General features: G+C 37.9%; 2 gene segments (V, D, J or C); both read left to right on the forward strand.

Annotated features, from left to right (window-relative positions):
- Positions 1-24,920, forward strand: part of LOC116541450 — a 544,521-nt gene that overhangs the window by 153,191 nt on the left and 366,410 nt on the right.
- On the forward strand, positions 18,605-19,307 carry LOC116541478. The segment is given in 2 exon segments: positions 18,605-18,768; positions 18,993-19,307. Coding segments are annotated over 2 exon segments (342 nt in total).

The raw sequence follows: 24,920 nt of genomic DNA on the forward strand, positions 1-24,920 counted from the left end.
TCCTTTGTAGGGACATGGATGAATCTGGAAACCATCATTCTCAGAAAACTGACACAAGAACATAAAATCAAACACTCTATGTTCTCACTCATAGGCCGCTGTTGAACAATGAGAACACATGGACAAAGGGAGGGGAGCATCACACACTGGAGTCTGTTGCCGGGGGAACTAGGGGAGGGACAGCAGGGAGTGAGAATTTGGGAGGGATGACATGGGGAGAAATGCTAGATATAGGTGATGGGGAGGAAGGCAGCAAACCACATTGCCATGTGCGTACCTATGCAACAATCTTGCATGTTCTTCACATGTACCCCAAAACCTAAAACGCAATAAGGAGTGAAAAACAGTGAAAATAACTGTTTTTCCTCCTACCAAAACTTTGTCCTTCTACCTGTAATCCATATTCCAATCCCATCTGTCTCCTCAGAACTTCGATCCATTGTTTATACATTCTTTTTAAAAGCATGTAAATATACTCCAATTTTTAGAAACGCTACCATTAGCACTTCAGCATCCTCATCCAGTTAACACCATGCCTCTTTTCTCATCTTCAGATGATATAGCCATCTCTAGAAGGGTATTTCTACATTCTATTTTTCTCTTCCTTGTCTTATCACAATGCCTCCTCCCACTGCAGTTAACCTTTTGCTGAAAAGACCAAAATCATGATTTTTGTGCTGTTAAAAAAATTAATATTTCAATAGCACAGTATGGTGACTATAGTTATCAATAACATCACACATTTCAAAATAGCTAGAAGATTTGGAATGTTGTCAACACAAATAAATAATAAATGTTTCAAGTGACGGTTAACCCAATTACCATGATTTGATAATTACACATTGTAGGCAGGTATCAAAATGTCACATGCACTTTGTAAATACGTACAATTATTATGTATCAATAAAAAATCAATAGACATTGAAAAGTTATCATCTTACAGACATTTATTTACCACTCACTCTGTTAGCCATTCATTTCTTTTTGGAATTCCTTTTTCCTTCTCTTTAAGAAATCCAGCTATTTCTGATTTGCCACTTACCTCCCTGGATACCCCTTGAGGTTTCCTTTTCTTTTTCTTTTTTTTTTCTGAGACAGTCTCACTCTGTCACCCAGGCTGGAGTGCAGTGGTACAATGTTGGCTCACTTCAACCTCTGCCTCCCAGATTCAAACGATTCTCATGTATCAGCCTCCCAAGTAGCTGCAACTACAGGCACAAGCCACCACGTCCGCCTAATTTTTTGTATTTTTAGTAGAGATAGGGTTTTGCCACATTGACCAGGCTGGTCTTGAAGTCCTGACCTGAGGTGATCTGCCCACATCGGTCTCCCAAAGTGCTGGAATTACAGGCATGAACCACCTCGCCCGGCCTTGAGGTTTCTTTAGTATTTTTTCCACTATCTATCCCTTCAGTGTTTGGGTTCCTTGAGGATTTTTTTAAGTCCCTATTCTCTTCTAAATTTTGCTGTACGTATTCATCTTGTTAAAATTGCATTTAGTCTTATAGAGTAGTGCTACAGCACAGATAACATGGTGGGCAAGGAACTGAGCTTGGAGAGGAAAAGAAAATTGGATTTTAATCCTTGTGTGTCCTTGGGCAAATTATTTAACTTCATAAAGACTTGGTTTCCTGTCTGTTCAGTAAAGATAAGATCTATTCTAAAGGGCTATAGTGTAAAATGTGCAATAGTTATCAGTGGTCAATAATGTGTATTATTGAATCATATTTATGAGACAAACTCCAATTCTGTTGAGATAGGAGATCAGCAAGACTTGCTTTGTGAACACTCGTCACAAGACCCTGCTGAACAAAACAGGAGCTGATCAAAACAGGCTGCAACAAAGAGAGCAGCCAAAACCAGCTAAAACCAAGATTGAGATGTACCTACAATGGTAGGTACAATGTAGATGTACCTACAATCAGATGTACCTCTGATTGCCCCCACTGCTCATTATGCACTATTTATAATATATTTACATGCTAAAAGAAACTCCCACCACCACCATGACAGTTAAAAAACGCCATGACAACTCCCAGAAGTTACCTTATATGGCTTAACAGGGGTGGAACCCTCAGTTCAGGGAATTCCCTACTTTTTTCCCAGGTAATTCATTAATTTATTTATTATTTAGCATATAATCAAAGAAAAGCCATATATATAGCTAGCCAGCAATCCACAAGGGCTGTCACTGCTGCTGCTACTACTCTGCCTATGGAGCAACAACTTTCCTGTATTCTGTAGCTCCAATAACTTTGCCTTCACTTTGCTCTGTCAGATTATTCACTAATTCTTTCCTGTGCGAAGCTGAGAACTCTGCTGGGCTTAGCCCCAGTTTTGGGGATCACCTGCATCACTATCACTTACTACGATCTTGGACAAATTGCACCTTTTCTTCCAAGCTTCAGTTTCCCCGTTTATAAAATGAAGATGATAATACTATTTACTTCATAGGATAAAATAATATTATTTACCTTATAAGATTAAAATAGCTTCCTTATAAGCAGACCTCCGGAAACACCCTCACCAGATTATACTGCTAAGAAATTCAAACCAAGGAAATGGAGCACAAACCCAGAAGACTCAGTGTGTTTCCATATTTGACCTCCAGAGGGCAATGTTTCATAGACTGGAAATGTCTCTACTAAGAAGAGTTCTGTGTCTCCTGAGGGGCTTTACCTCACAGCTCACTAAGGTGCACATTCTGAGTAGGATCAACACCAGAGTGGTTGTTGTCAAGAGAGCAGCTCTTACTAACGGTCTCTAGGCCTTACCTAAACAGGAAACCCTTGAATCTTAGATTTTCCCCATTATAAGGAATCATTATCATCTGGCACATTCTGTCCCACTCAGGAGATCTTCTAGAATAGAGCTCTCAGCTTCTGCACTGCCTAGCCATGCTCTTAGTGGTCATTCTACTGACTGGAATGTTCTTCACACTGAGTAAGTATAACATTGTTTTCCCTACTCCTGCCTCCATGCAAGGAACATTGTTCCAACCGGAATCTAAATAGACACCCTGTCTCATTGTACAGGTAGGGCTGTTCTGGTCTCACTAACAGAGTGTTGATGTTGCAGGAGGAACCAGAGCCCAGTCGGTGACCCAGCTTGATGGCCATATCACTGTCTCTGAAGGAGCCCCTCTGAAGTTGAGGTGCAACTATTCCTATAGCAGAACTCCTTATCTCTTCTGGTATGTCCAACACCACAGCCAAAGCCTCCAGCTTCTCCTCAAGGACCTAACAGAGGCCACCCAGGTTAAAGGCATCAAAGGTTTTGAAGCTGAATTTAAGAAGAGTGAAACCTCCTTCCACCTGAGGAAGCCATCAGCCCATGTGAGCGACACAGCTGTGTACTTCTGTGCTGTGAGTGACACAGTGCCTGGGAGTGCAGGCAGAGCTGAACACAAACTTCCTGAGACATGAGGTTTTTAGCAATTCAAGGGCACAGCCTGACCTGTTTGTAGCAAGGTCTCTCATTTGATGAAAGCGAGGAAGGTGGAAGAACAGAGTCATGGGGAGTGCTTGGCTCCTGAGAAGAAACAGAAACTTCAGCACATTCCTTCCTTTACTACTGGGTCACATCAGATGAGACCTACAAGAGTCAGACTTGTATGAGTATCCTCCTCTGCTTGGAAATACTGCATTCCTGAGGGTCAGGATTTTAAATTAGCGTGAGCAGTACAGGACTCCTGATCCTTCTCACCGCCACCATGTGCTTCTACTACCTTTTGTTTTTCAATTGACAGCATCTCATTCTTTCAGAATCTCTGGCCATAGCCTCAGAGTTATCTTTTACTCTTATTTTTTTCTTTCATTATTCATATTGAATCCATCAAGAAATTCTGTTGGTCCTAACTAAAAGATTGACCCATAGTTTGACCACTGCTACCTCTTTGGTCAAGCCACCCTCATGCCAATGAATTACTGTGATAGCCTTCTAAATGGTTTCCCTGCTTGTCCTCCTACAGAACATTCTTAATACAGCAGCCAATGAGATCTTTCAAATACAGATAGGTCACTCATCTGCTCAAATGCTTACAATAGCTTCCCATTTCTCTCAGAGTAACATCAAAGTACTTATAATGACCTGTAAGTATGCATGATTTGTCTCATTACATTTTTAAAACACCAACAGAAAAATAACTTTGGCAACCCTGAATTCTATACCAGTAAAAATATCACAAAGAAATTATAGTGAAATAAAGACATTCTCAAATGGAAAACTGAGAGAATTCATTGTGAGCAGACCTGCTATAAAAGAACTCCTAAAGGAAGTTATTCAAGCTGAAGGGAAAGGATACCAGAGGAAAATTGGTAACTTCCAATATGAAGGAAGAACAACAGAAACAGTAAACATATGATAAGATACAGTAAACTAGTGTTCATTACTCTTTTACAACCAGCTTTATTGAGGTATAATTTATATACAAAAATGATACATATTTAATATATGCAATTTGATGAGTCTGGACATATGCATACAACTGTGAAACCATCATCACAATCAAGGCAATAGACATATCTGTCACCTCTAAAAGTTTCCTGTGACTCTTTGTTTTTGTTGTTATTGCTGCTGTTGCTGTTGTTGTAAGAAAAACTAACATGAAATCTACCCTCAATAAATTTTTAAGTGCACAACACAGTATTGTTAACTATGGGTATGATGTTGTATAGCAGATCTTTAGAACTTGTTTTTACACAACTAAAACTTAAAAACCATTGAACAACAACTCCCCATTTCCCCTTCCCCCCAGTTCCTGGAAACCATTATTTTGTGCTCTGCTTCTATGAATTTGCCTATGTTAGATACCTCATATAAGTCTAATCATGCATTATTTGTCCTTCTGTGACTGGCTTATTTCACCTAGCATAATCTCCTCCAAGTTCAATCATGTTGTCATGAATGGCAGGATATTCTTTTTTTCAAGGCTGAGTAATATTTAACTGGATGAATATACCACATTTTATTTATGTGTTTATCTGTCATTAAACTTTTGTTTCCATATCTTGCATATTGTAATACCACATGCAGAAGAATAAAATTAGACCCTATCTTATACCATACACAAAAACTTACTAAAAATGGATTAAAGACTTAAGCATGATACCTGAAAGTGTGAAACTATGAGAAGAACATGTAGAGGTAAAGCTTCATAATATTGGACTTGAAAATGATTTCTTGGATATGACACCAAAAGCACAAAAAACAAAAGCAAAAACAGACAGATGATATTACATCAAACTAAAAAGCTTCTGCACAGCAAAGGAGCAATTTATGGAAAGGGAGAAATATTTGCACACTGTATATTGATGGGGGCTAATATACAAAATATGTAAGGAACCCTAAAACTCAATAACAAAAAAGAAAAAATTTTTAAATGGGCAAAAGACTCAAATAGACATTAATAGATATTTCTCCCGAGAAGACAGACAAATAGCCAACAGGTATATGAAAAGGTATTCAGTATCACTAATCATCAGGGAAATGCGAATCAAAACCACAATGAGATATCACCTCACAGATGTTAAAATGACCACTTTTTTTTTTTTTTAAAAAAGATAAGTATAGGTAAGGGTGGGGCAAAATTGAAATCCCTGTACAGTGTCGTTGGGAATATAAAATGGTGCAGCTGCCATAGAAAACATTATGGAGATTCTTCAAAAAATTTAAACTGGAACTACCATATAATCCAGCAATCCCACCTCTGGGTATATAGCCAAGAGAATTGAAATAAGGATCTCAAATAGATATCTGTACTTCCATGTTAATTTAAGCATTATTCACAATAATTTCTCTTCTTAATTTATTTAAAATGCATATGACTGTTGAAATAAATCGTTATAAAATTCCCTTTTGGGTTTTCGAAGTCTAAAGATGGAAGGCATCTGACAACTATAACATGAAGGAATTAGGGTAAAATAACCTATGTATAATTTCTATATTTTCCATGAAGCCGTATAATAAATATAAACAGACTGTGAAAGATTAAGTAGTAAGCACAGTAGCAGCAGGCAATCCTAATAGAAACCACTAAACACATAATACACAAAGAAGTAGTGGAAAATCAAATAGATACACTATAATAGAATAATAAGAAACAAAACAAAGGGCAGAAGTGGAAAATTAATACTGAAATAATAGACTTAAATATAACCATATTAATAGTTAGATTAAGTGTAAATAGTCTAAACACAGATATTTAAAGGCAGAGATGGTCGGTATGCATTCTTTCTTTTAAACAACAACAAAAAAAGAAGACTCATTTACATACAAATTTACTTTAAATACAATGACAAAGATTAAAAGTAAAAGAATGGAAAAAGATATCCATGAAAATACTAATCAAAAGATTATTATCTTGAAGGGTTATATTAAAATCAGACAAATGGGACTTAGAAATATTGCAGAAATAAAGTGAAATATTACATAATTATAAAAGGATTCTTCGCTTAAAAAATGTTTTAAGTGTTTGTACCTACCAACAGAGCTTCAAAATATTTGAAGCTAAAATTGTTAGAACTAAAAGAAAAATAGACAAAACCACAATTACACTTGGAGACTTAAACCCTTTGTGTTCACTATATAATAGAATAAGTACTATAGTTAGAAAATCAGCAAAGATACAGCAGACCTGGCCAACACTATTGTATTGACATTTATGGAACACTCCACTAAACAACAGAAAGCACATAAAGTCATGCTTAGAAGAAAATTTTTAACAGTAAACATTTACATTAGAAAAAGAAAAAAGGCTCAAATCAATAATTTTATTTCCTCCTTGAGTGTGTCCCTAGGGATGATATCCTACATAGAAAAAAAAATAATCCTAGCAATCCAAGGAACTCTGTTTTTGAGTTCAGGCAAATGAGTATTTTCTGCTGTTACTGCACCAGGTACCCAACTGGAAAAAGATATGCCTCATATTTTATATTTCTCTTCTATGCTCAAAGATTAAAATGAGATTAATTTTATTTACATCACAGGTCACAGCTCTGGAGGAGGTTATAAGCCTTCATTATACTAATGATATCAGAAAGGTTACAAGATAACTTTAGTCTTTCATCTTTAAACAAGATGCCAGTTATGAAGATTGTCTGACACAAAATGAATTCTGTTATATACATGATGAATTATATAAGACATTATAAGGTACCTTACAACACATCTGCATATTTTCACACAAGGTGAGCTATCACTAATTATTAAATGGAACTACGTCACTATGTTTTTCCTTAAGTTTTCAAGGAAGAAGCACAAGAATATTCAAGTCATTCAGTGAGTCAAGCCTAAGAACAAACGGGAGAGCTGGTAGAATAAAGAAGGACTCCGGCTAGGTTCTGGACTAGCTGGGACCAGCATATAGTAAGTCCATAAGTGCAGAATGGACTGGATGTGAGGAGTGTATAACTCTTCTCCATGTCAGCGTGCCCACCTTTTTCTTTATTTCTTGCTGAATGCATCTCAGTATAACTATGTAACAACACACTGACATCCCATTTAACTGTCAGAAGCATCATAGGACATGACAGAAGAAACAATCAGCTTTTCTTGTCCCATTTGATCTTCGAGAGTATAAAAATCTGATTCTTTTCTGTGGGCAGGTATAGAGGGAGTATATGAGAATTCTGTGTACTTTCCGCTCAGTTTTTTTATAAACCTAAAACTGCTCTAAAATAGTCTATTAACTTTGAAAAATCAATTTTAATGGAGAAGTTAAAAAGAAAAAAGAAAAATCAATCCAATGAGCTCCATCTCATAGAAAATACTTACTACAACTGGCTCAGATTACTTCTTACTCTCTTGCTTTGGGTGCTGTCTTCAACTGTTACTCTTGGTGCTTCTTTGGTTGTGTATTTACTGTGCAGCATGCTTTATGTAAAATTTTGCTTATATCATGTAATTTAATTATGATAACATAAAAGTAGAAATAATTTCTGTTAGGAAGAGCAATATAATAAGTAATTTAAAAGAATAAGTTTATGCGTTGGATAGAATGTATTTAGCTCTCAACTCTGTCATTATTTGAATTATAGTAGAAAAGTTAATAAACACCTTAAACTTCAATTTTATCATCTGCTTACAGGACATCATCATCATCATCCTGTCAGAAGTTGTTCCAATTATCAAATAATAAAATATTTTTCAAGGCCTTAGCTCATATTCTAGCACAATGTAAACATTTAATAAATTATCATAGGTAAAGAAATGGAGGCCCAGAAAATATAACTAATTTTACTCATAATCACAAATCTAGTACATTATGAAAAGAACACTGAGTTTTGAAACTCTAGCTATAAAATTTAAGCCAAGTATCTTCAACTTATGATACCATTAATCTATTCTCTTGAATATACTTATTGGGAGTAAAAGATGATTAGAGGAAAAGTAGCGGGAAAGAGAGAAAGTAGGAGAAGCACTTTGAAACCACCAAACATATATTATCTCTTCAGATACTCAATCACACAGATAGGCACACTTCCTGATGGCCGTTTGTACCAGGTCTGCAGGACTCGATAAAAGATAACCTAGAACAACATTCTGTAATCTTCATTTGATTTGTTGCCCTAGATCTGGTCACATCTCTCTACAAGGTTATAAATGTCATGTTCTTTTCAGCTACTTCTCCTTGTCCTAATGATGTGGAAATCTTTTCTCTTCTGCCCTGACACAGCCCTGATTATTAACTGGGGTCACAATATTTCTTTTATGATTATACGAACTGTGTGGAAAGTATTCTCTTTATTTTCAAGACTATTATTTAATCTGATTAGTAAGAGAGAAGATCAGGATAGTTGGCCAGATTTTTCCATTATTCAGTAGACAGGCCTTTATATAAATGAAGCGGGAGACTGGCAGTTTACTCCTAGACTGTGTAAGCTTCCTATCATTAAGACCTCAGTGTATTATAGCTTCTCGTGACTCTTCTCTCTCCCACTGTCACCTTATATAGCAGCAGGCTCTTTCCTGGAAGATCTTAATGTGGGAATTAAAAAAGGATTGATGTATACCACATATTACCACAAACAGATTGATAGGGTCAGGCTAGAAAGAATTATGTAGAAAAACTCAGTGATGGAAGCAAAAGGCAGAATGGGATATAGCGCTGAGCCAGAATATACAAGGAAAGACAAGATTAACAGAGATGGAGTGTCCATAAACATCTTTATTTCTGTGCTAGGGCTCTGTGACTGCAGGTACAACAGAGAACACATGAGGTCCTAAGGAAAGAGTGTATGCACTGGCTGTTGGAGACCTGTGAGGACCATCAGAACTTCCTGAGTTTCTTCCAAATGTCCTTTCTTCAGTAGGTAAATCTCTGAAGCACCTGTGTGTTGAATGAAGAATTACCTAAAGGGCTGAATCTTTCTCTTCTTACCTTTTCCCTAGTCAGTGCTACACTTTAGGATATGTGTCCTCTGGGATCACAGACCTCTTTGAAAGCAAGTCCCAGTCTCCCAGTATGGCCTCCGTTCTAGCGGGAATGGGAAGCCGGGCCCCCATTGCATCCTCTCCAGGGGATGAATGCTCACTGAGGCTCGGCAGTGCCTCTATGCCATGGCTCTCCTCTAGTCCTGGAAACAGCATTCAGACCCCACAGTCTCTCATAGTGGTCACCCAGGATCTTACAACAAGCTCAGCAACAAACGAAAACATAGTCTAGTGCTAATAGCATCCCTTCCTAAGACTAGGTTTTCTGATTCAAGGTACAAGATTCGTGCGACAAATAACATAAACAATTTGTCAATTTTTCCAAACAGAAGGGCCAGCAATCTGAACCTTCCAGGGTGAAACAGAGAGACACTGTTGTATACGCTCTGAGAGGCAGGAGAGTGACAGATGAGGCTGCTACCGTGTTATATCCCCATGAAAAAAATTAAAAGTATGGCAGCCTTGGAAGCCAGTTGAAGAAAACATATACAAAACACACCAGCAAGGACAGAATGCTTTACTCTTTCTTTTCGATAAGAAAGCCCATCTGTCCTATGCTTTCTTGGTCTACAGACCAGGTAACAACAATAATAACGACAATGATGCTAAACTACATCATTTAATGTCGTTTTCCTTAGTAATAAATAAAAACAAGATCAATTAAGTAAGCATGAAATTCGAGTGATTAGAAGAAAAAAATAAATCTAAGGGGATCATGAAAGTGGTATAGATAAATGTGTAAGCATAACTCAATGATAAGAAGAAATAGAATTGGACAATTTTTTAAAAATCAAATCCTGAAAAAATTAGATTAACTCTTCTTTTATTGAAGTAATTATTCAAAAAAGAGAGGACCTATGTAATAGGTATTATACAGGTGTATAGAAACAGTTGTATATACATTATATCATTTTCTCTCATTTTGCTAACTTAATTTGCTTGGGAAGACAGAAAGCTATGTTTCCCTACAGAGTCTTCTGGCTTGTTTTGAAAAATCTAATTTCGTTCAGCAACCATAGGGTTTATGGAAGTAGGAAAGGTGAAAGGGGGTTTTGGGTGATAAATAGAAAAGAGAACTTGGCTATTCCAGGAGAGAAGAAAGGGGTCTGTGGGTCCTGAGCAGCAGGGCTATTGTTTCTTGATAACTCTTTGAGAATTAGTAAGACCCAAGGGTCGGGTGGCTGTTTGTAATTAGAAAGCATTTCCGGGCTTGCAAAAGGTTTTGGGGACCCCCATAAACCTGAAAAACAGAAACCTTCCACTTGGAATGCACACCTAACATGAATAGAAACATATTGGATAAGAAGGCTACTTTTGGGTTTCCGCTCACAGACCTTAGTGACACCATTTACAGTTAAATTGGTTTGTGAGAATGATTACTGGGCAAAGAATAGAACTTGTCTTGGTTGTCTTTATAATCACAAACACAGGTCTGTCTCTTTGAAGCATTAGATCTCAACAGTTCTTAAGTTTGCATATTTGGCCAGGACAGATGGAGAAGACCTGGGGATCCCTCAGCTCAGCCCTTCTGGCTTTCACATCGGATGTGAGCACAGAGGCTGTCAAAGACTTTTCTCAACAGGCTGAAGGATAAGGCAAACAGTCATGCTCATTGTGGATTACTCAGAGTTCCCTATGAGAAAGGCATAAAAAGGATGTAAATTCTGTAGTAATCCTGAATTTACAATCTTATGTGTTCTGCCCATCAATAGGGAGCAGAGTTCTTGATCTCTGCCTGCCAAAGGGGGAAGGAAATCAAAGCTTCTTTTCATGCTTTAACAGGTACAAACAAAATTCCAAGAAGGACTACCAATATCCTGTTCATAATAAATCTAAATTGGAGTGAAAAGTAAGAGAGAAGATAAGAGCTCTCCTTACTAATAAGGAGGCAGAGCTTCCTCCACCTTTCAGTTTTCCACCGTGAGGCTCAGCCACCGACATCTGTGTGCTGTGTTCTTTTGGCACCTGGAGCCTGTCCCCAGTGGTGCTGCTGGGCTTATGGCTCCCAGTGTCAAGGCAGCAAACTTATTCTCAACACGTGTATAGGGAAAGGCAAACTCAGTGAATCAAATATTTTTAATATTCTGAAAAAATGATCTGGGAATACAAGCATACAACATTTAATAAATATTATTCATAAATTATATGGACCTAGAAAAGAGAAAGAAGAAAAAAAGAGAAAAGAAAAAGAAATTATATGGACCATTATCAACTTCTCTTCCTCTGCCTTAGCCATGTCAGTAACTTAGCTTTCTCTCTCATGTTTTGGCATATGATACTCAAGATTATTCAAGTATATACATTGACCTACAATAGTTGCTTTCTGTTTCTATCCCCTAAATGTTAGCTATGTTGCAAGGTTCTTTGAACTGGCTGCACCATAGGCCATACCCTAAGTTGAGCCATGGGTACCCCCGTGATCTGCACATACACCTCTGGATGGCCCCCCAGAATCAGAAAATCTGAAGCAACTGGAAGACCATGAAAAGGGGAAGAATGATCAATCCCTGCAGCACCTAATTAACTTGGGACATTCTTATATGGTTCCTTATTCCCACCTCAGTTGATAAGGCAATTGGACTTTGTAACTGACCTTGATCAACCTCATGACTCCAGACCCTATGAGCCCTTCCCACCTTGCAAAAACTGCCCTAAACTGTAACTTCTGTAATTTTCCACTGCCGACCCCAACCCTATAAAACCAACCCCGATCCCACCGCCCTCCGCTGTCTCTCTTTTTGGACTCAGCCTGCCTGCACCCAGGTGAATAAACAGCCATGGGATGCTCACATGAAGCCTGTTTGGGGGTGTCTCTTCATTCAGGGTGTGTGTTTTAATGTATGTTATCTTATTTTTTGCTCCTGCATGAATGGGACCTACAATATGAGCACTCCCCTCTTACCATACACTTGGGCTTAAATCTCAACAATCTCCTACCAGTGAATGCAGTGCTGATCTCTTTAATTTATGGTGACTTTTTCCAGTTTTTTCCATTTCAACAACATGCACAGCTTGTTCTTTGTGCCACCTCACAATTTTTCTTTCCTGACTCTTTGTTTCCTTGAGAGGATCAGGCAAGAGGAAACCGACTTCTCTCGTCTATCCATACCTACTCTGTGATCTTAGATAGGCTTCCTCCTCTATCATATGGAGACAATTTTACCTACTATACCTCTTACAGGATTATTCTGAATTATCTTCTAAAATGAAGATTTCTTTGTATCAAATAATATATAAATAGGAAGAATTATATACATGATGAAATAAGCCTCATTGCATGGGTGAAGTAAAATGTAGGCTATTTCTGAAATGGATTGTATATTAAATTGCAATCTGGTTAGAGGTTTAAATCACTAAAGAGGTAGTTATACATGTAAAACAGAGTTGCTTTGATAAATTAATCAGGAACACAAACCAGTTAATTAATTTATAGCACCTGTTAACATCCAAAGAAATTAAAACTTTCATCTCAAAATTAGGCTCTAGACATTTACACTATAGTCGTTTTAAGAATTTTACTATTATGGGCCAGATTCTCAAGCCCGAAATCCCAGCACTTTGGGAGGCTGACTCAGGCAGATCACCTGAGGTCAGGAGTTTGAGACCAGCCTGGCCAACGTGACGAAACCCTGTCTCAACTGAAAAATACAAAAATTAGCTGGTCACCTGTAATCTCAGCTTCTTGGGAGGCTGAGGCAGGAGAATCACTTGAACCTGGGAGATGGAGGTTGTTGTGAGCCAAGATTGTGCCACTGCACTCCAGCCTGGGCAATAGAGTGAGACTCTGTCTCAAAAAAAAAAAAAAAAATTTAGGATTATGTAAAGCTACTAATTGGCTTACAGAAATTGACTAAAATAGGAGGTATTTTCCTTGAAGGAAAAGATGTAATAATCTCAGCGTTGGATAAAATTGGTTAGAACAGATTTCCCTGCAGTGGTTAAAGGGATAAAAACACAAGATATCCCCAGCATCTACATTACAGACTTAAATTAAGGAAATAAAAATATCTCAATAGTTGAATTGAGGAAGTGGATCGAGGAAGTGGATCAAGGAAATGAATATCCACAGATGCTGACAAGGGAAATATATGTTAAAACATTCATAAAATTCAAAGTAATTAAAATAGGTAAGTATACATGTCCACTTAGACTAGATGTTAATTCTTAATAATTAACATAATGATCTGGGGCTGTGTGTCACCTCTACATCTCAAACTTCGATGTGATCACTGGGATCTTGTTAAAGTACAGATTATGATTCAGTAGGTCCTGAAATTCTGCATTTCTAAAAAGCTCCAAAGTCATGTTGATGCTGCTAGTCTGCTGAGAAAGGTTTACATTATCTGAGAGGCAGTATTCTACAGGAGCTAAGTGGGTCCATTCTTTAGCCATACTGCCTAGATTAGAAGCCTGGCTCTGCCCACTTACTAGCTGTATAATTATGGGAAGATTAATGAACTTCTCTGTGTCTCAGTTTCCTCATCTGAAAAATGGGAATAGTGTTAACTTCCTCCTAGTGTTGTGAAAACTACACATGTTGATTTATATGAAGTGTTTAGAAAAATCAATAACATTGTTAATTGTATATATTATCAAGTTTGCCATATCAAATATATCTGTGTGTTTTTGACTGTCTACAAAATACCTATGTGTTTTTTTTATTGGTATCTGTGTATTAGAGTTGTTTAAAAAGGGACAAAGTGACTATTGAATTTTATGTAGTTGTTCCACTTTTTCACATAACCCTTGTCACAGAATAATATGGTCTTATATTCTGGGCATTTTTCACTTAGGATGAGTGTAGCTGATGAGGCTGATGTATTCTTGGATTTTTCTCAATGAGGATTCACCTAGGCTGGGTCTTTTACTAGGGTCTATTGAGAATGAATTGGAGTAGTAAAGTTGAGCTTCAAGGGAATCATCTAGACAGATTAGTCAAAACATAGTCCGGTTTATATATGTAATCTCAATGCAGCCTCAAGAAATCCTTGTGGCATAATTAATAATAATCCCTATTTTATTCATTAGAAAACTATTACAGGAGTGGGTTAAGTAAATTGTTTGATGTAACCTAGCCAGCACATGGCAATGATGGATTATTAATATAAGTATGTCTGAATCTGGTATCAAGTAATTTAGGCAGAATTCATCACTCCTATACCAAGAGTTTTAAGTGTTAAAAATATTTGTGAAAGTTTTCTCTTATATCCAAAATGTTTTATATTCAGTATTCTAATTTTTCTGGTGATCCTGAGCTCCCTTGAGGACATCGGTGGCACTAAAGAGAGGCTTACACAGAACTGGTGCCTTGAACTCAGTTTCCCTCCACCTCCCTGGAGGCTGCTCAGGGCAGACTCAGAGTGGAAGGAGAATTGTCCACGTGGACCAGAGGCTCTCACCATGGAATGATTCTGGAGGACTTGAGAGTGTGGCTACAGGTTCTATTTAAGCTCTGAGAAATGTGGAAAATGTCATGGGGGGTCAACAGTTGACCCTGACCCTTTTCTCTCAGGTGCAATATCCAAAGGGCTATTCTATTTCTCTCGCTTGTCACTGAGCTCTACTTTATGTGTAAAGGAAGGTTAGATCCCAGATCTTTGTTGGGCTGCCTTTCTAAACCTTGGATAAAGTCTTTCTCCATGGTCCCATTGTTAGCAGTTACTACATGTCTGATGTTTGCCTGTAGTGCTACTACAGGTCTTTTTTGACACATTAGTTTTGAAAATTGTTTTTAATAGCAGGTCCTTTGGACAGTAAGGACCTGGAAGGCAGAGACCATATCTTGTCACATTTATCTTCCCCAAACCAATCATATGGCCTAAAACTGTGTTTATTAAATGAAGAATGAGTTGGGAAGTCAGATTCTGAAGAAGTGGCTTGCTTAGAATATTTTAATCAGGAATGAACTTTATGCTTTTTTGCCTATACTCCTACAGAGCCACATTTTTTTTTTGTAATTATATACCAAGAGGGATAATTGTACAGTTTGAGTGGAATTGTTTTTATTTTCTTTTTAACATATTGATAACAAATATTTTTTATAATGGGCACATTTGGGATAGAATATATCTCTCAAAATATGAATAGCTAAATTCTGTGACTTAACTTTGTCGTATATTATGAATAATAGAGCTCCTGAGAAAATGAGCTATATTTTCATGTATTTGATGGAGCAGAATATGGCAGGGAAAGAGCAAAATCTCTTTCATCTGGATGTTCATCATCCTAAACCAAATCTTCATCAAACCTGGGTGGAGATAGCATGGGGAGAAATGCCAGATATAGGTGAAGGAGAGGAAGGCAGCAAATCACACTGCCATGTGTGTACCTATGCAACAATCTTGCATGTTCTTCATGTGTAACCCAAAACCTAAAATGCAATTAAAAAAAAAACAAACCTGGGTGGAAGAGCTATTAGTAAAACTCTTGGGAGTTTTCTTTGAGACCCATGTGGTGTGGCTTCTGATGAACTATTAATCTGGAGACTTCCATAAATGTAAACAAAGTGGCCATAGGACAGTCCTCAGAAGGCAAAAGATGAAAGAATGCAAACAAATCTGGCTCATTTGCAGTTACTGTGATACCTTGTGGAAATAAAATTAAAAGCTAGAGTACAGTGGCTTTAAAGCAAGATCCTAGTTTACCCTAAATAGTTGTTAATGCCAAAAAAAAAAAAAAAATGTTTCCAGCTGCTGGATATTCTAGATCTTCACTCTGGATTCCAATTATTTAAGAGACCACAGAGCCTTTGTCACCAGGGCAGAGCCATTTGCTCTGATAAAGGGAAACAAGATCTTACAAAGAACATTGTTGTTGTGAACTAGTTTCCTGAAGACATGTCCTTCAACACAAAAAGAAAGAAGAAAAAAGAGAGAAGGGACAAGCAAATTGTTATCATCTTTGATTTTTCCTATGTCTTCACCATATCTTTTTGTAAATATTTTAGAGTAGTCAGGCATGGTGACTCACATCTGTAATCCCAGCACTTTGGGAGGCTGAGGCAGGAGAATTGCTTAAGCCCATGAGTTCAAGACTAACTTGGGCAAAATAGCAAGACCCCATCTCTATGAAAAAAATAATAAATTTTTTAAAGGTTTTAGAATCATGTTAATATACTTTCTTTTTCATAAATCAGTTAATCTCAGAGCTCCTTAAGTTCACTCTCACATACTCTTATTTGCAAGAATACTGTAGTAGATGATAATATGATTTGATGACAACTGTTTATCTCCCACCCTTGCCATGATTTAGTCATAGTGTACTTCCTATACTTCCCCCCACACTGTTGACTTTGCTCTTGGCCATATGACTAGCTTTGACCAATGAAATGTGAGGGGATAACAAGCATGCCACATCAAAGCAGAAACTAAATATATTCACGTAGTTTGGCTCCCTCTATTTCTGTTCTGCATGTATCATATAATAGTCACTCTTACAGCTTCTAACTCATAATACAGAGTCAGTTCTGCATAGTTCAGAATGAAAAGATGTCTCATAGAATAGACCTGCTGCTGTGTCTACTTGCAACCAGGAGCACAGCCCCAGAGCCTCAGAAATGCAGCGGATCCACAATTAACATACCATAGACATAAATTTGTAGTTGTGAGGACTGACATTTTGAGATGGTTTCCACTGAGCCTTACCAGTCAGAATTGACTGATATACAGGTCATATCCACTCTCTATCTTTCAAAGATTTCTCATATTTAATCACGCCTTTTCAATATCCTTATTACTATCCTGATCCAGATTCTCATTATTTCTTACCTGGATAATTGGAATATCTTCTTAAGTATATCCTCTGCCACTTAGTTTAGACCTCTCCAATCTATTATCACCTCTGGATAACAGATTTATCATCTGCTAAAACACATGTGTGATTAGATCACTAACCTATTTTAAGACTTTCCACAGCTCTTCATTACCTAAAAGTAAAACTCAAGGTTTATTTGACCATCAACATCATTACTCCCAGTAACTTTTTATCCTCAGTCCTAGCATTGCCTCCAGATCTCTAAACTTCAGCCCATCAGATGACCTCACTCTAACACCTCCTGCTTTTATATGTTATTCCTTTATAAACTTGGCAAAATTCTATGCAATCATGAAGGCCCAGTAAACACAATATCCTTTTAAAAAGATTTTTCCAAGTAATCTATTAATAAATTATAGCTATTCCCTCCCCCTCTTCGAGCATTTTATAGTTTTGCAATAGCACAAACCCACCATGTTATGAATATTTTTTGGTTCTTTTTTCCTCTCTAGCTCATGCTCCTCAAAGAGAGAAACCCTTTTGTATTCATCTCTTCAGTTTCAGCTGTTATTAACAATCCATGCCATGGAAGAAGCACTCAGAAAATGGGCCTACAGCTTGGCCCTAGTGTACTTTGACAACGGCCCTGATTAAACAAGAGCTGGTTTATGCTTAGGTATGCTGGAAACAGTTTACTGCAGGGATACTTGAGGTACCTCTAGTTCATTACATCCCTCAGGCCAATTCTTGACTATATTTCCTTTTCTTATACCTGGCAGTTCTTACTTAGAATGCAACCCCAGGCATGACTCCAGTCGCACTGTTCTGGATTCCATCCTCTTTGTAAACTGCGGCAGAATTTTTCTTCTGACTGAAAGGAAATTTAGTATGGGAAATATGCAGGAACTGTGCAGGGTGCAGGGTTTATGTGTCTTGTTCTGAATGCTATCTTGGGTAATTGCCCCTCTGGAGGTCTGGTTGGTGTTATCTTGACTTTGGCCTGGTGGTGGTGAACAAACTGTTCACAAGTCCCCCTAAGCTTGAGGATTCCACAATGGAGACTGTGCCTGGTTTGTTTCAAGGTTAGCCTCTGGGATTTCTTAAGCAAGAGAATAATTAGACAAGCATGCGTTGCTGAGAAGGAGTGTCCAGAGGGGAAGAAGTGAACAGATGAGAGGGGAGGGAAGGAAGAAAAAGGAAGTGGGTGAGGTCCCCAGTTATATTTCTACTTTAATCTTGATATTCACGCATACCAAATGCAATTGGGAGAAACAGAGCATTACTGGAAATAAATCACTTTTCTATCTCTCCACAGGAGGGTAGTATTTCAAAAGGCAACACACGCTTTGGATTGAAGGAAGGGGAGGGTGGAGAGCGAATGATTCCATTGGCTGCCACACTGAGGCTCCTGCCTTTCTACGGAACTCAAAGTGGGTGGCATCAAGGCTCTTCTAGCTCAGAGAAGACTGTTCCAGGAGGGTCTCTTTCAGAAGCAGCTAAAGTCACGGGCCATGTCCACCATGTGATAGAAAGACAAGATGGTTCTGAAATTCTCCGTGTCACTTCTTTGGATTCAGTTGGCATGTGAGTTGAAAGGTTCCAATTAACAGAAAATCCTAAGGAGATGGAAAATCCCCGATGGCAAGTTATTTTATGGCAAAGTATAAAAGGAGGAATTATGAAAGAAGGAAGAAAGGGGGAAGTAAGGGAGGGAGGAGAAAAGAGTAAGGAGGAAGGAAAAAGCATTTCGGGTTGGGAAAGAATCCCTAATTCCCTTTCCTGGTGCCTTCTGCTTTGTTTCTAAACAGGGGTGAGCGCCCAGCAGCTGGAGCAGAGCCCTTGGTTTCTAAGCATCCAGGAGGGAGAAAATGTCACTATGTACTGCAACTCCTCAAGTGTTTTTACCAACTTACAATGGTACAGACAGGACCCTGGGGAAGGTCCTGTCCTCCTGGTGAAATTAGTTAAGGCTGGAGAACTGAAGAAGCAGAAGAGACTAATCTTTCATTTTGGTGATGCAAGAAAGGACAGCTCTCTGCACATCACTGCGGCCCAGCCTGGTGATACAGGCCTCTACCTCTGTGCAGGAGCACAGTGCTCTTGAGGCACCTGCTGCCTGCACCCAAACCTTACTGCCAGCCCCAGTCACACGACTGCCACATGCCTCCAGTTCCCCCTCACACAGCTTATGGCATGAATAGAGATAACAACCTGATCTCCTTAAGGAACCATTTGCAGAAAACATTTTCCACACTCACTGGAGGACAAGACCCCTCTGCTATAACACAAATATCTGGAAATGGAGCCTGCTATTAGGATCATTAAATGATATGGGCCTGGCACTCCCCAGGGTAGGTAGGAGCAAAGAGTTGAAATGGAGGGACAAATGGAAGCTATGGGACAGACCGTTTCTGAGTGTTCCACCCCTGTGTAGAAACAAGGAAAGGAACTAGGGATTCTTTCCCAACCTGAAATGATTTTTTCTTCCTCCTTCCACCTTTCTCACCCCCTCATTCTCTCTCTCTTCCTTTTTCCCTCAATTCTTCCTTTCATACTTGGCATCAGGGATTTCCCTTCTCTTTAGGATTTTCTGTTAATTTAACTGGGAACATCTTCAGCTGGTGGCATGTCAATTAAATCCAAAGGATCAACATGGAGAATTTCAGCATACATCATGGTTCAGATTGATCATTCCGTTTTCCTTAAGACAACAGCCAGGAATCCTTTAGTACAATGGGGCAGAAATGGATGGTTTCACAGCTTTCTTGTAGTACTCTGGAGATGACGAAGCTGCTGTTTCCAGACTCTTCCACTCCAGTAAAGAGCAGAAGTATCATTTTAAAAATTAGAAGAAACTTACTCTTTTTTTTGGAAGAAAGATGCTGAAAGTATACTTCAATGGCACCCAACTGTTGTTTCAAAACAATATCCCAGTTGGTGGTTCAGAAAGTGACCAGACACTAACTACAATGGCCTGTATGTGCACAGGACTGGCTTAGGAATGAGACTTTGAATGGCAAATATAAATAACTTCACGTGTTCAAAGCTGAAGAAGAAAGAAGTTGGCAGTTTCCTCCACATGGCAAGCCCTCCACTGACCCATTTCATACTTGAAAAATTTGTATGTGTTCTGTAAAGCAAGATGATATAGCACAATGCACATGAGTTTTTGAGTTTTGACATCAGAATAACTTAGATTAAAATCTCATTTTTGTAATTTTCTAGCTCTGTGTCCTTGGGCAATTATTCACCCTCACCTACATTTCCTTATAAATTAATGTTAATAAGAATATCTATCTTGCAGAGTTGCTATGATTTAAATGAGACAAAATATATAAAATTGTCTGAAGTTCCAGGGATAGCATGTATACTCAATAAATGTCCCTAAAATAATATTGTTATTGATGCTCCCATGTAAATGTCACCCCTACAGTGGAATTTTCTCTGACTACTTAAGGCGGAATGAGTTATTCTCTTTCTAATACTCTGAGTCTTCACCAGAGGAGTCAGGAACGCAGACACTGCAAGTTGCCAACCTAATCACAGTTCTCTTCTACCTCCTTATTAACAAAACCTTCAATTTTTATTTGAGCAACAATATGTCCAGCTTAAAGAAAGCTCAACACTACATATTACCCTCTCTTGCAGCAAGGGATTGCCATATACATATAGAACAGTTCTGACCCATGAGGTGGGACCAGAAATCTGCTAGGGCCTTCCCATAATGTTTTTTTTTTTCTCTCTCTCCTGGTACAAGTACACATCCCCCTAATCCTCCTTGTCTCTTTTTAAAACATGGAAATGATAACTTTACCATAAATGAAAGCACATACCTAATCCCCTTTCCCTATCCCATGCCTGGTAGTCTTTTAGATGCCAAGTCAAATCCAACCCCCAGATTTATTTTGCATGAACATTTTTAATAAATCATATGTGGTTGAGGTTTTTTTTTTTGCTTGTAGCTAAACACAATTCTAACTGTAGTAAGACTGACATAAAATGACTTTTTGTGTATGTCTGTGTGTAAGAGCAGGAAAAGATATATAAACAAATTACTCTGTTGATACCCACATGGGGCCTCCATTTATATTGATCATATCTATTTCTTAAAGTATTAATGGTCCCATAATTTTTATGAAGGAAAAAATACTTCACCTTTCATTTAGAGAGGACTCATTATTAAATTTCCATACCAATTTCTTATCCTCATGGAAGATTGTGGAATCCAGCTTTTATCCTAAAGTCTTTTAACCACAGACAATTTTCATGCAAATAATAATTGTAGCCTTACATTTGTCTTACTTTTATATTACAAAAGTTATTTTTCTTATTTTCTTAACTTTACTCTACCCAGTAATTCATTTTAAAAGCATCCCCTAAAAATTTTATCACATTAAACTCCTTCATTCTGAAAATTTTAAAGGCAAATACAAATAAAAATAAGAAAACAATTCTCTCTGATGCTAAAAGAGAAAGACACTCTCCGCTCCCTTTTCTTAGAGCACTTATTTTAGAAAATTTGTAATTGTGAGTTCTTTTTTTTCTATCACTTTGAAACGTAGGTAAATCTTTTTAAAAGCTAAATAAACCTCCTGCCAGTTTTACAACCAAGGAGTGTCTTTCTCAAGGACCTGAGAGCAATTTTTTGGAAATGTAATCACGCAGGGAAGTAGTGCCCTAATACAGTTTTAGTGGAGGATAGGAGCCTAAATTCAGCTGATACTTTGTTGCCAGTTGCAAACCAACCTCCAGTAGGAAAAATATGAGAAATGTTTCCTTTGCATGAAGGCAATTACAAACAAGTGGCTACCTCAATTACCAGGTAAATAGAGAATGAACTATGTATGACAAATGGTGCCATCAAGTCCTCTTTCTTAAGGACTAGTTATTGTTTATCTTGAGAAATTGTAGACAATCAGTGCTATATAAAAGGATAAGATTTATTTCTTTCTTTGTAATCTATTTAGTGGATTGCCTGTGAGATGCATCACAGTCTGGTTTAATGCTTATTCAATAAAACTTTTTTTTTTCTTTTTGAGACAGAGTCTCACTCTGTTGCCCAGACTGGAGTGAGCGGCACAGTCAGGGCTCCCAAAGTCCTGGGATTACAGGTGTGAGCCACCATGCTTGGCCAAAAATGTTTTCTTTCTCTTTTACCTTTGTAGGAAGGTGTTACGGGTTGGCAGGAGATTCTGTTTTACTTCCTTAACAAGATATCCCAGGGTCTTTCCACAATTACTGGGCTTACATGTCTCTTTTTGAAAAGTGCCATGACACTATGAAAAGAGCAAGGGTTTCTCATGGCTCTGCCCCTTATTGGCTGTGTAAATTTGGGCATATTATATTAACTTCATGATCATCAATTTCCTCATAAGTACTACAGGGAGTAAGTATAAATACTTAATTTACAGTATTATTGTGAAGATAAGCAATGTTTTTGGAAATGCCTAGCATAATGGACTTAAAAATTAAAAAATTGAAATTGGGGCCATAGCTTCCATAAGGTACACTCAAAACCTCATTTGTGCCCTGATATAGGTTTTGAGCCAGGAATATGAGTAAGAGTTAAAGAAAGAGGAAAGAAAGATGAAACGTGGCTTGGCAGTTAAAGACAAGTTTACTGCAGGTGAAACCAGAGAGGGACTTCTGGCAGTTTTCAGTCAGGAGCGCTTTCTCTTACAGACTAAGAGTATATATTGGTTTTAGGATGAGGGGACTTATCATAAGCTTGAAATGCTTATGTGTAGAGGAGAAGTTTATGGCAAGGTTGGAATCTCTCTGGGAGGAGGGGAGGTTATCTTGGGGCTGACAGCTTTCTGGCAAGAGGGAGGTTGTCTCGGGTTGGCATCTTCCTGGCCAGAAGGGGTTATCTCAGGGCTAGCATATTCCTGGTTGGGGAGGAGTTTGGAAAGTTTCTGGTTGGAGATGCTATTTGTGGTTTATGGTCATGCTGACCTTAGGCATTAGGCTGGTGCCCTTTGGATTTAGGAGGATTTTTATTAAAGTGAACTTTAGAATGAGGGGCTTGTCCAAGATGGCAATGCTCCTGCTCTGTCAATGTGGAAAGGACACAGTCCCTGCTTCCAAGGAACTCACTCTGATGGTAATAGACAACCATAGGCTTGCTCCCATAGCCATCATTCTCCAGGGGCTATAAGTTGGAGAATACTCTGACCTACAACCTCCATCCAGAGCAATAATTTCTGAGAGAAATTGGACATTCTCCATGCTCCTGAATCACTGTGTGCCTTCCTGAAAACACACTGCTGATGCTTAAGACCAGACTCAGGCACCTCCCCTGGGTGGGACATCTGCCTTACTGCAGAAGTGGTGTTAGCTCTAGGGGGTACTCTAACCTGAGAAAAGACTCTTTGGGCTGTCAGGAGGATTGACGGGTGAATGGAGAATAAAAATCTCTGAAACAAGAAAAGGGCTAACAATTTAGGCTGAGGGTGGGGGATCAGTAGCAAGAGGGTATATGGACCATAAAATTTTTAATAACACACATGATCCTGCTTTCTTATCACCAATTCTGTTTTATCTCTAAGAGCCAAAATGAAGTTTGAGATTTAAAGAAGAAAATTTAACATTTATTTAATTATAGTTTCATGTATTAATTTATTTTAGTATCAGGAACCAATATGAGACTTGATCTGTTTGTCCAGAAATTATTTCTAATCTCTGATCACTGTTCTTATCTAAACCATGCCTATAGGCACAGAGAGTAGAAGAATGATTACCACAGGCTGGGAAGGGTAGTGGGGGGCTGGGAGGCAGGTGGGAACGTTTAACAGGTACGAAAAATAGAACAAATAAGGCTTACTATTTGATAGCACAAGAGGGTGACTATAGTACATTTTAAAATAAAGAATAAGTGAATTGTTTGTAACTCAAAGGATAAATGCTTGAGGGGATGAGTACCCCATTCTCATGATGTACTTATTTCATATTGCATTCCTATATCAAAACATCTCATTACTCCATAATATATGCACCTACTAAAGTACTCACAAAAATTAAAAATTAAAAAAAACTCAAGGCCATTAAAAATTTTTTTAAATGCAAATTGAGAAAATATAAGGTGGAGCTGGGAAGAAAAGGATAGAGAAATAAAGGTAAGAAGAAAATTGTGGAGGATTGTCTGAATTGAAAAGCATAGTCTCTGTGAGTTTGTCAACAGCAACATTATTAGCATTTTGGGCCAGGTAATTTTTCTGGGGAAAGGGGCTTCTTTGGGTACTATAGGGTGTTTAACAGCATCCCTGGTCTCTGTCCACTGGATGACAGTAAGATCCTCAACTGTGGGAAACACAAATGTCTCCAGACACTGTCCAATGTCCCTGGAGGCAAATAGCCTCTGGTTGAAAACCAATGATCTGTATGTCTACATATTGAATGTTGAATTGATAGAGCCAGAAAAACTTGCAGGAGATATATATATATATCTCCTGTAATATATATACATATATATTTTTTATATATTTATATATGTATATATACACACCCAGATATATGTATTCATATATACAAAAGGAGGATGTGAATATTTTTCTCCTACATATGTATTTTTATATATAAATATATATATAACTTTTTATACAATTCATCCACAATGCAAAAAATTTTTCAGTCTGATCATGTCCCAGATTTTGCCTTAGTCAATATATTTTATCTCTGACTTCTCAAAGACATATAAACTGTTTCTCTATTCTCTCTCTAAGCTACTGTGTTCCCGT

This window comes from Sapajus apella, unplaced genomic scaffold (genome assembly GCF_009761245.1).
Source record: "Sapajus apella isolate SASKATOON/1434 unplaced genomic scaffold, GSC_monkey_1.0 scaffold151, whole genome shotgun sequence".
NCBI lineage: Eukaryota > Metazoa > Chordata > Mammalia > Primates > Cebidae > Sapajus > Sapajus apella.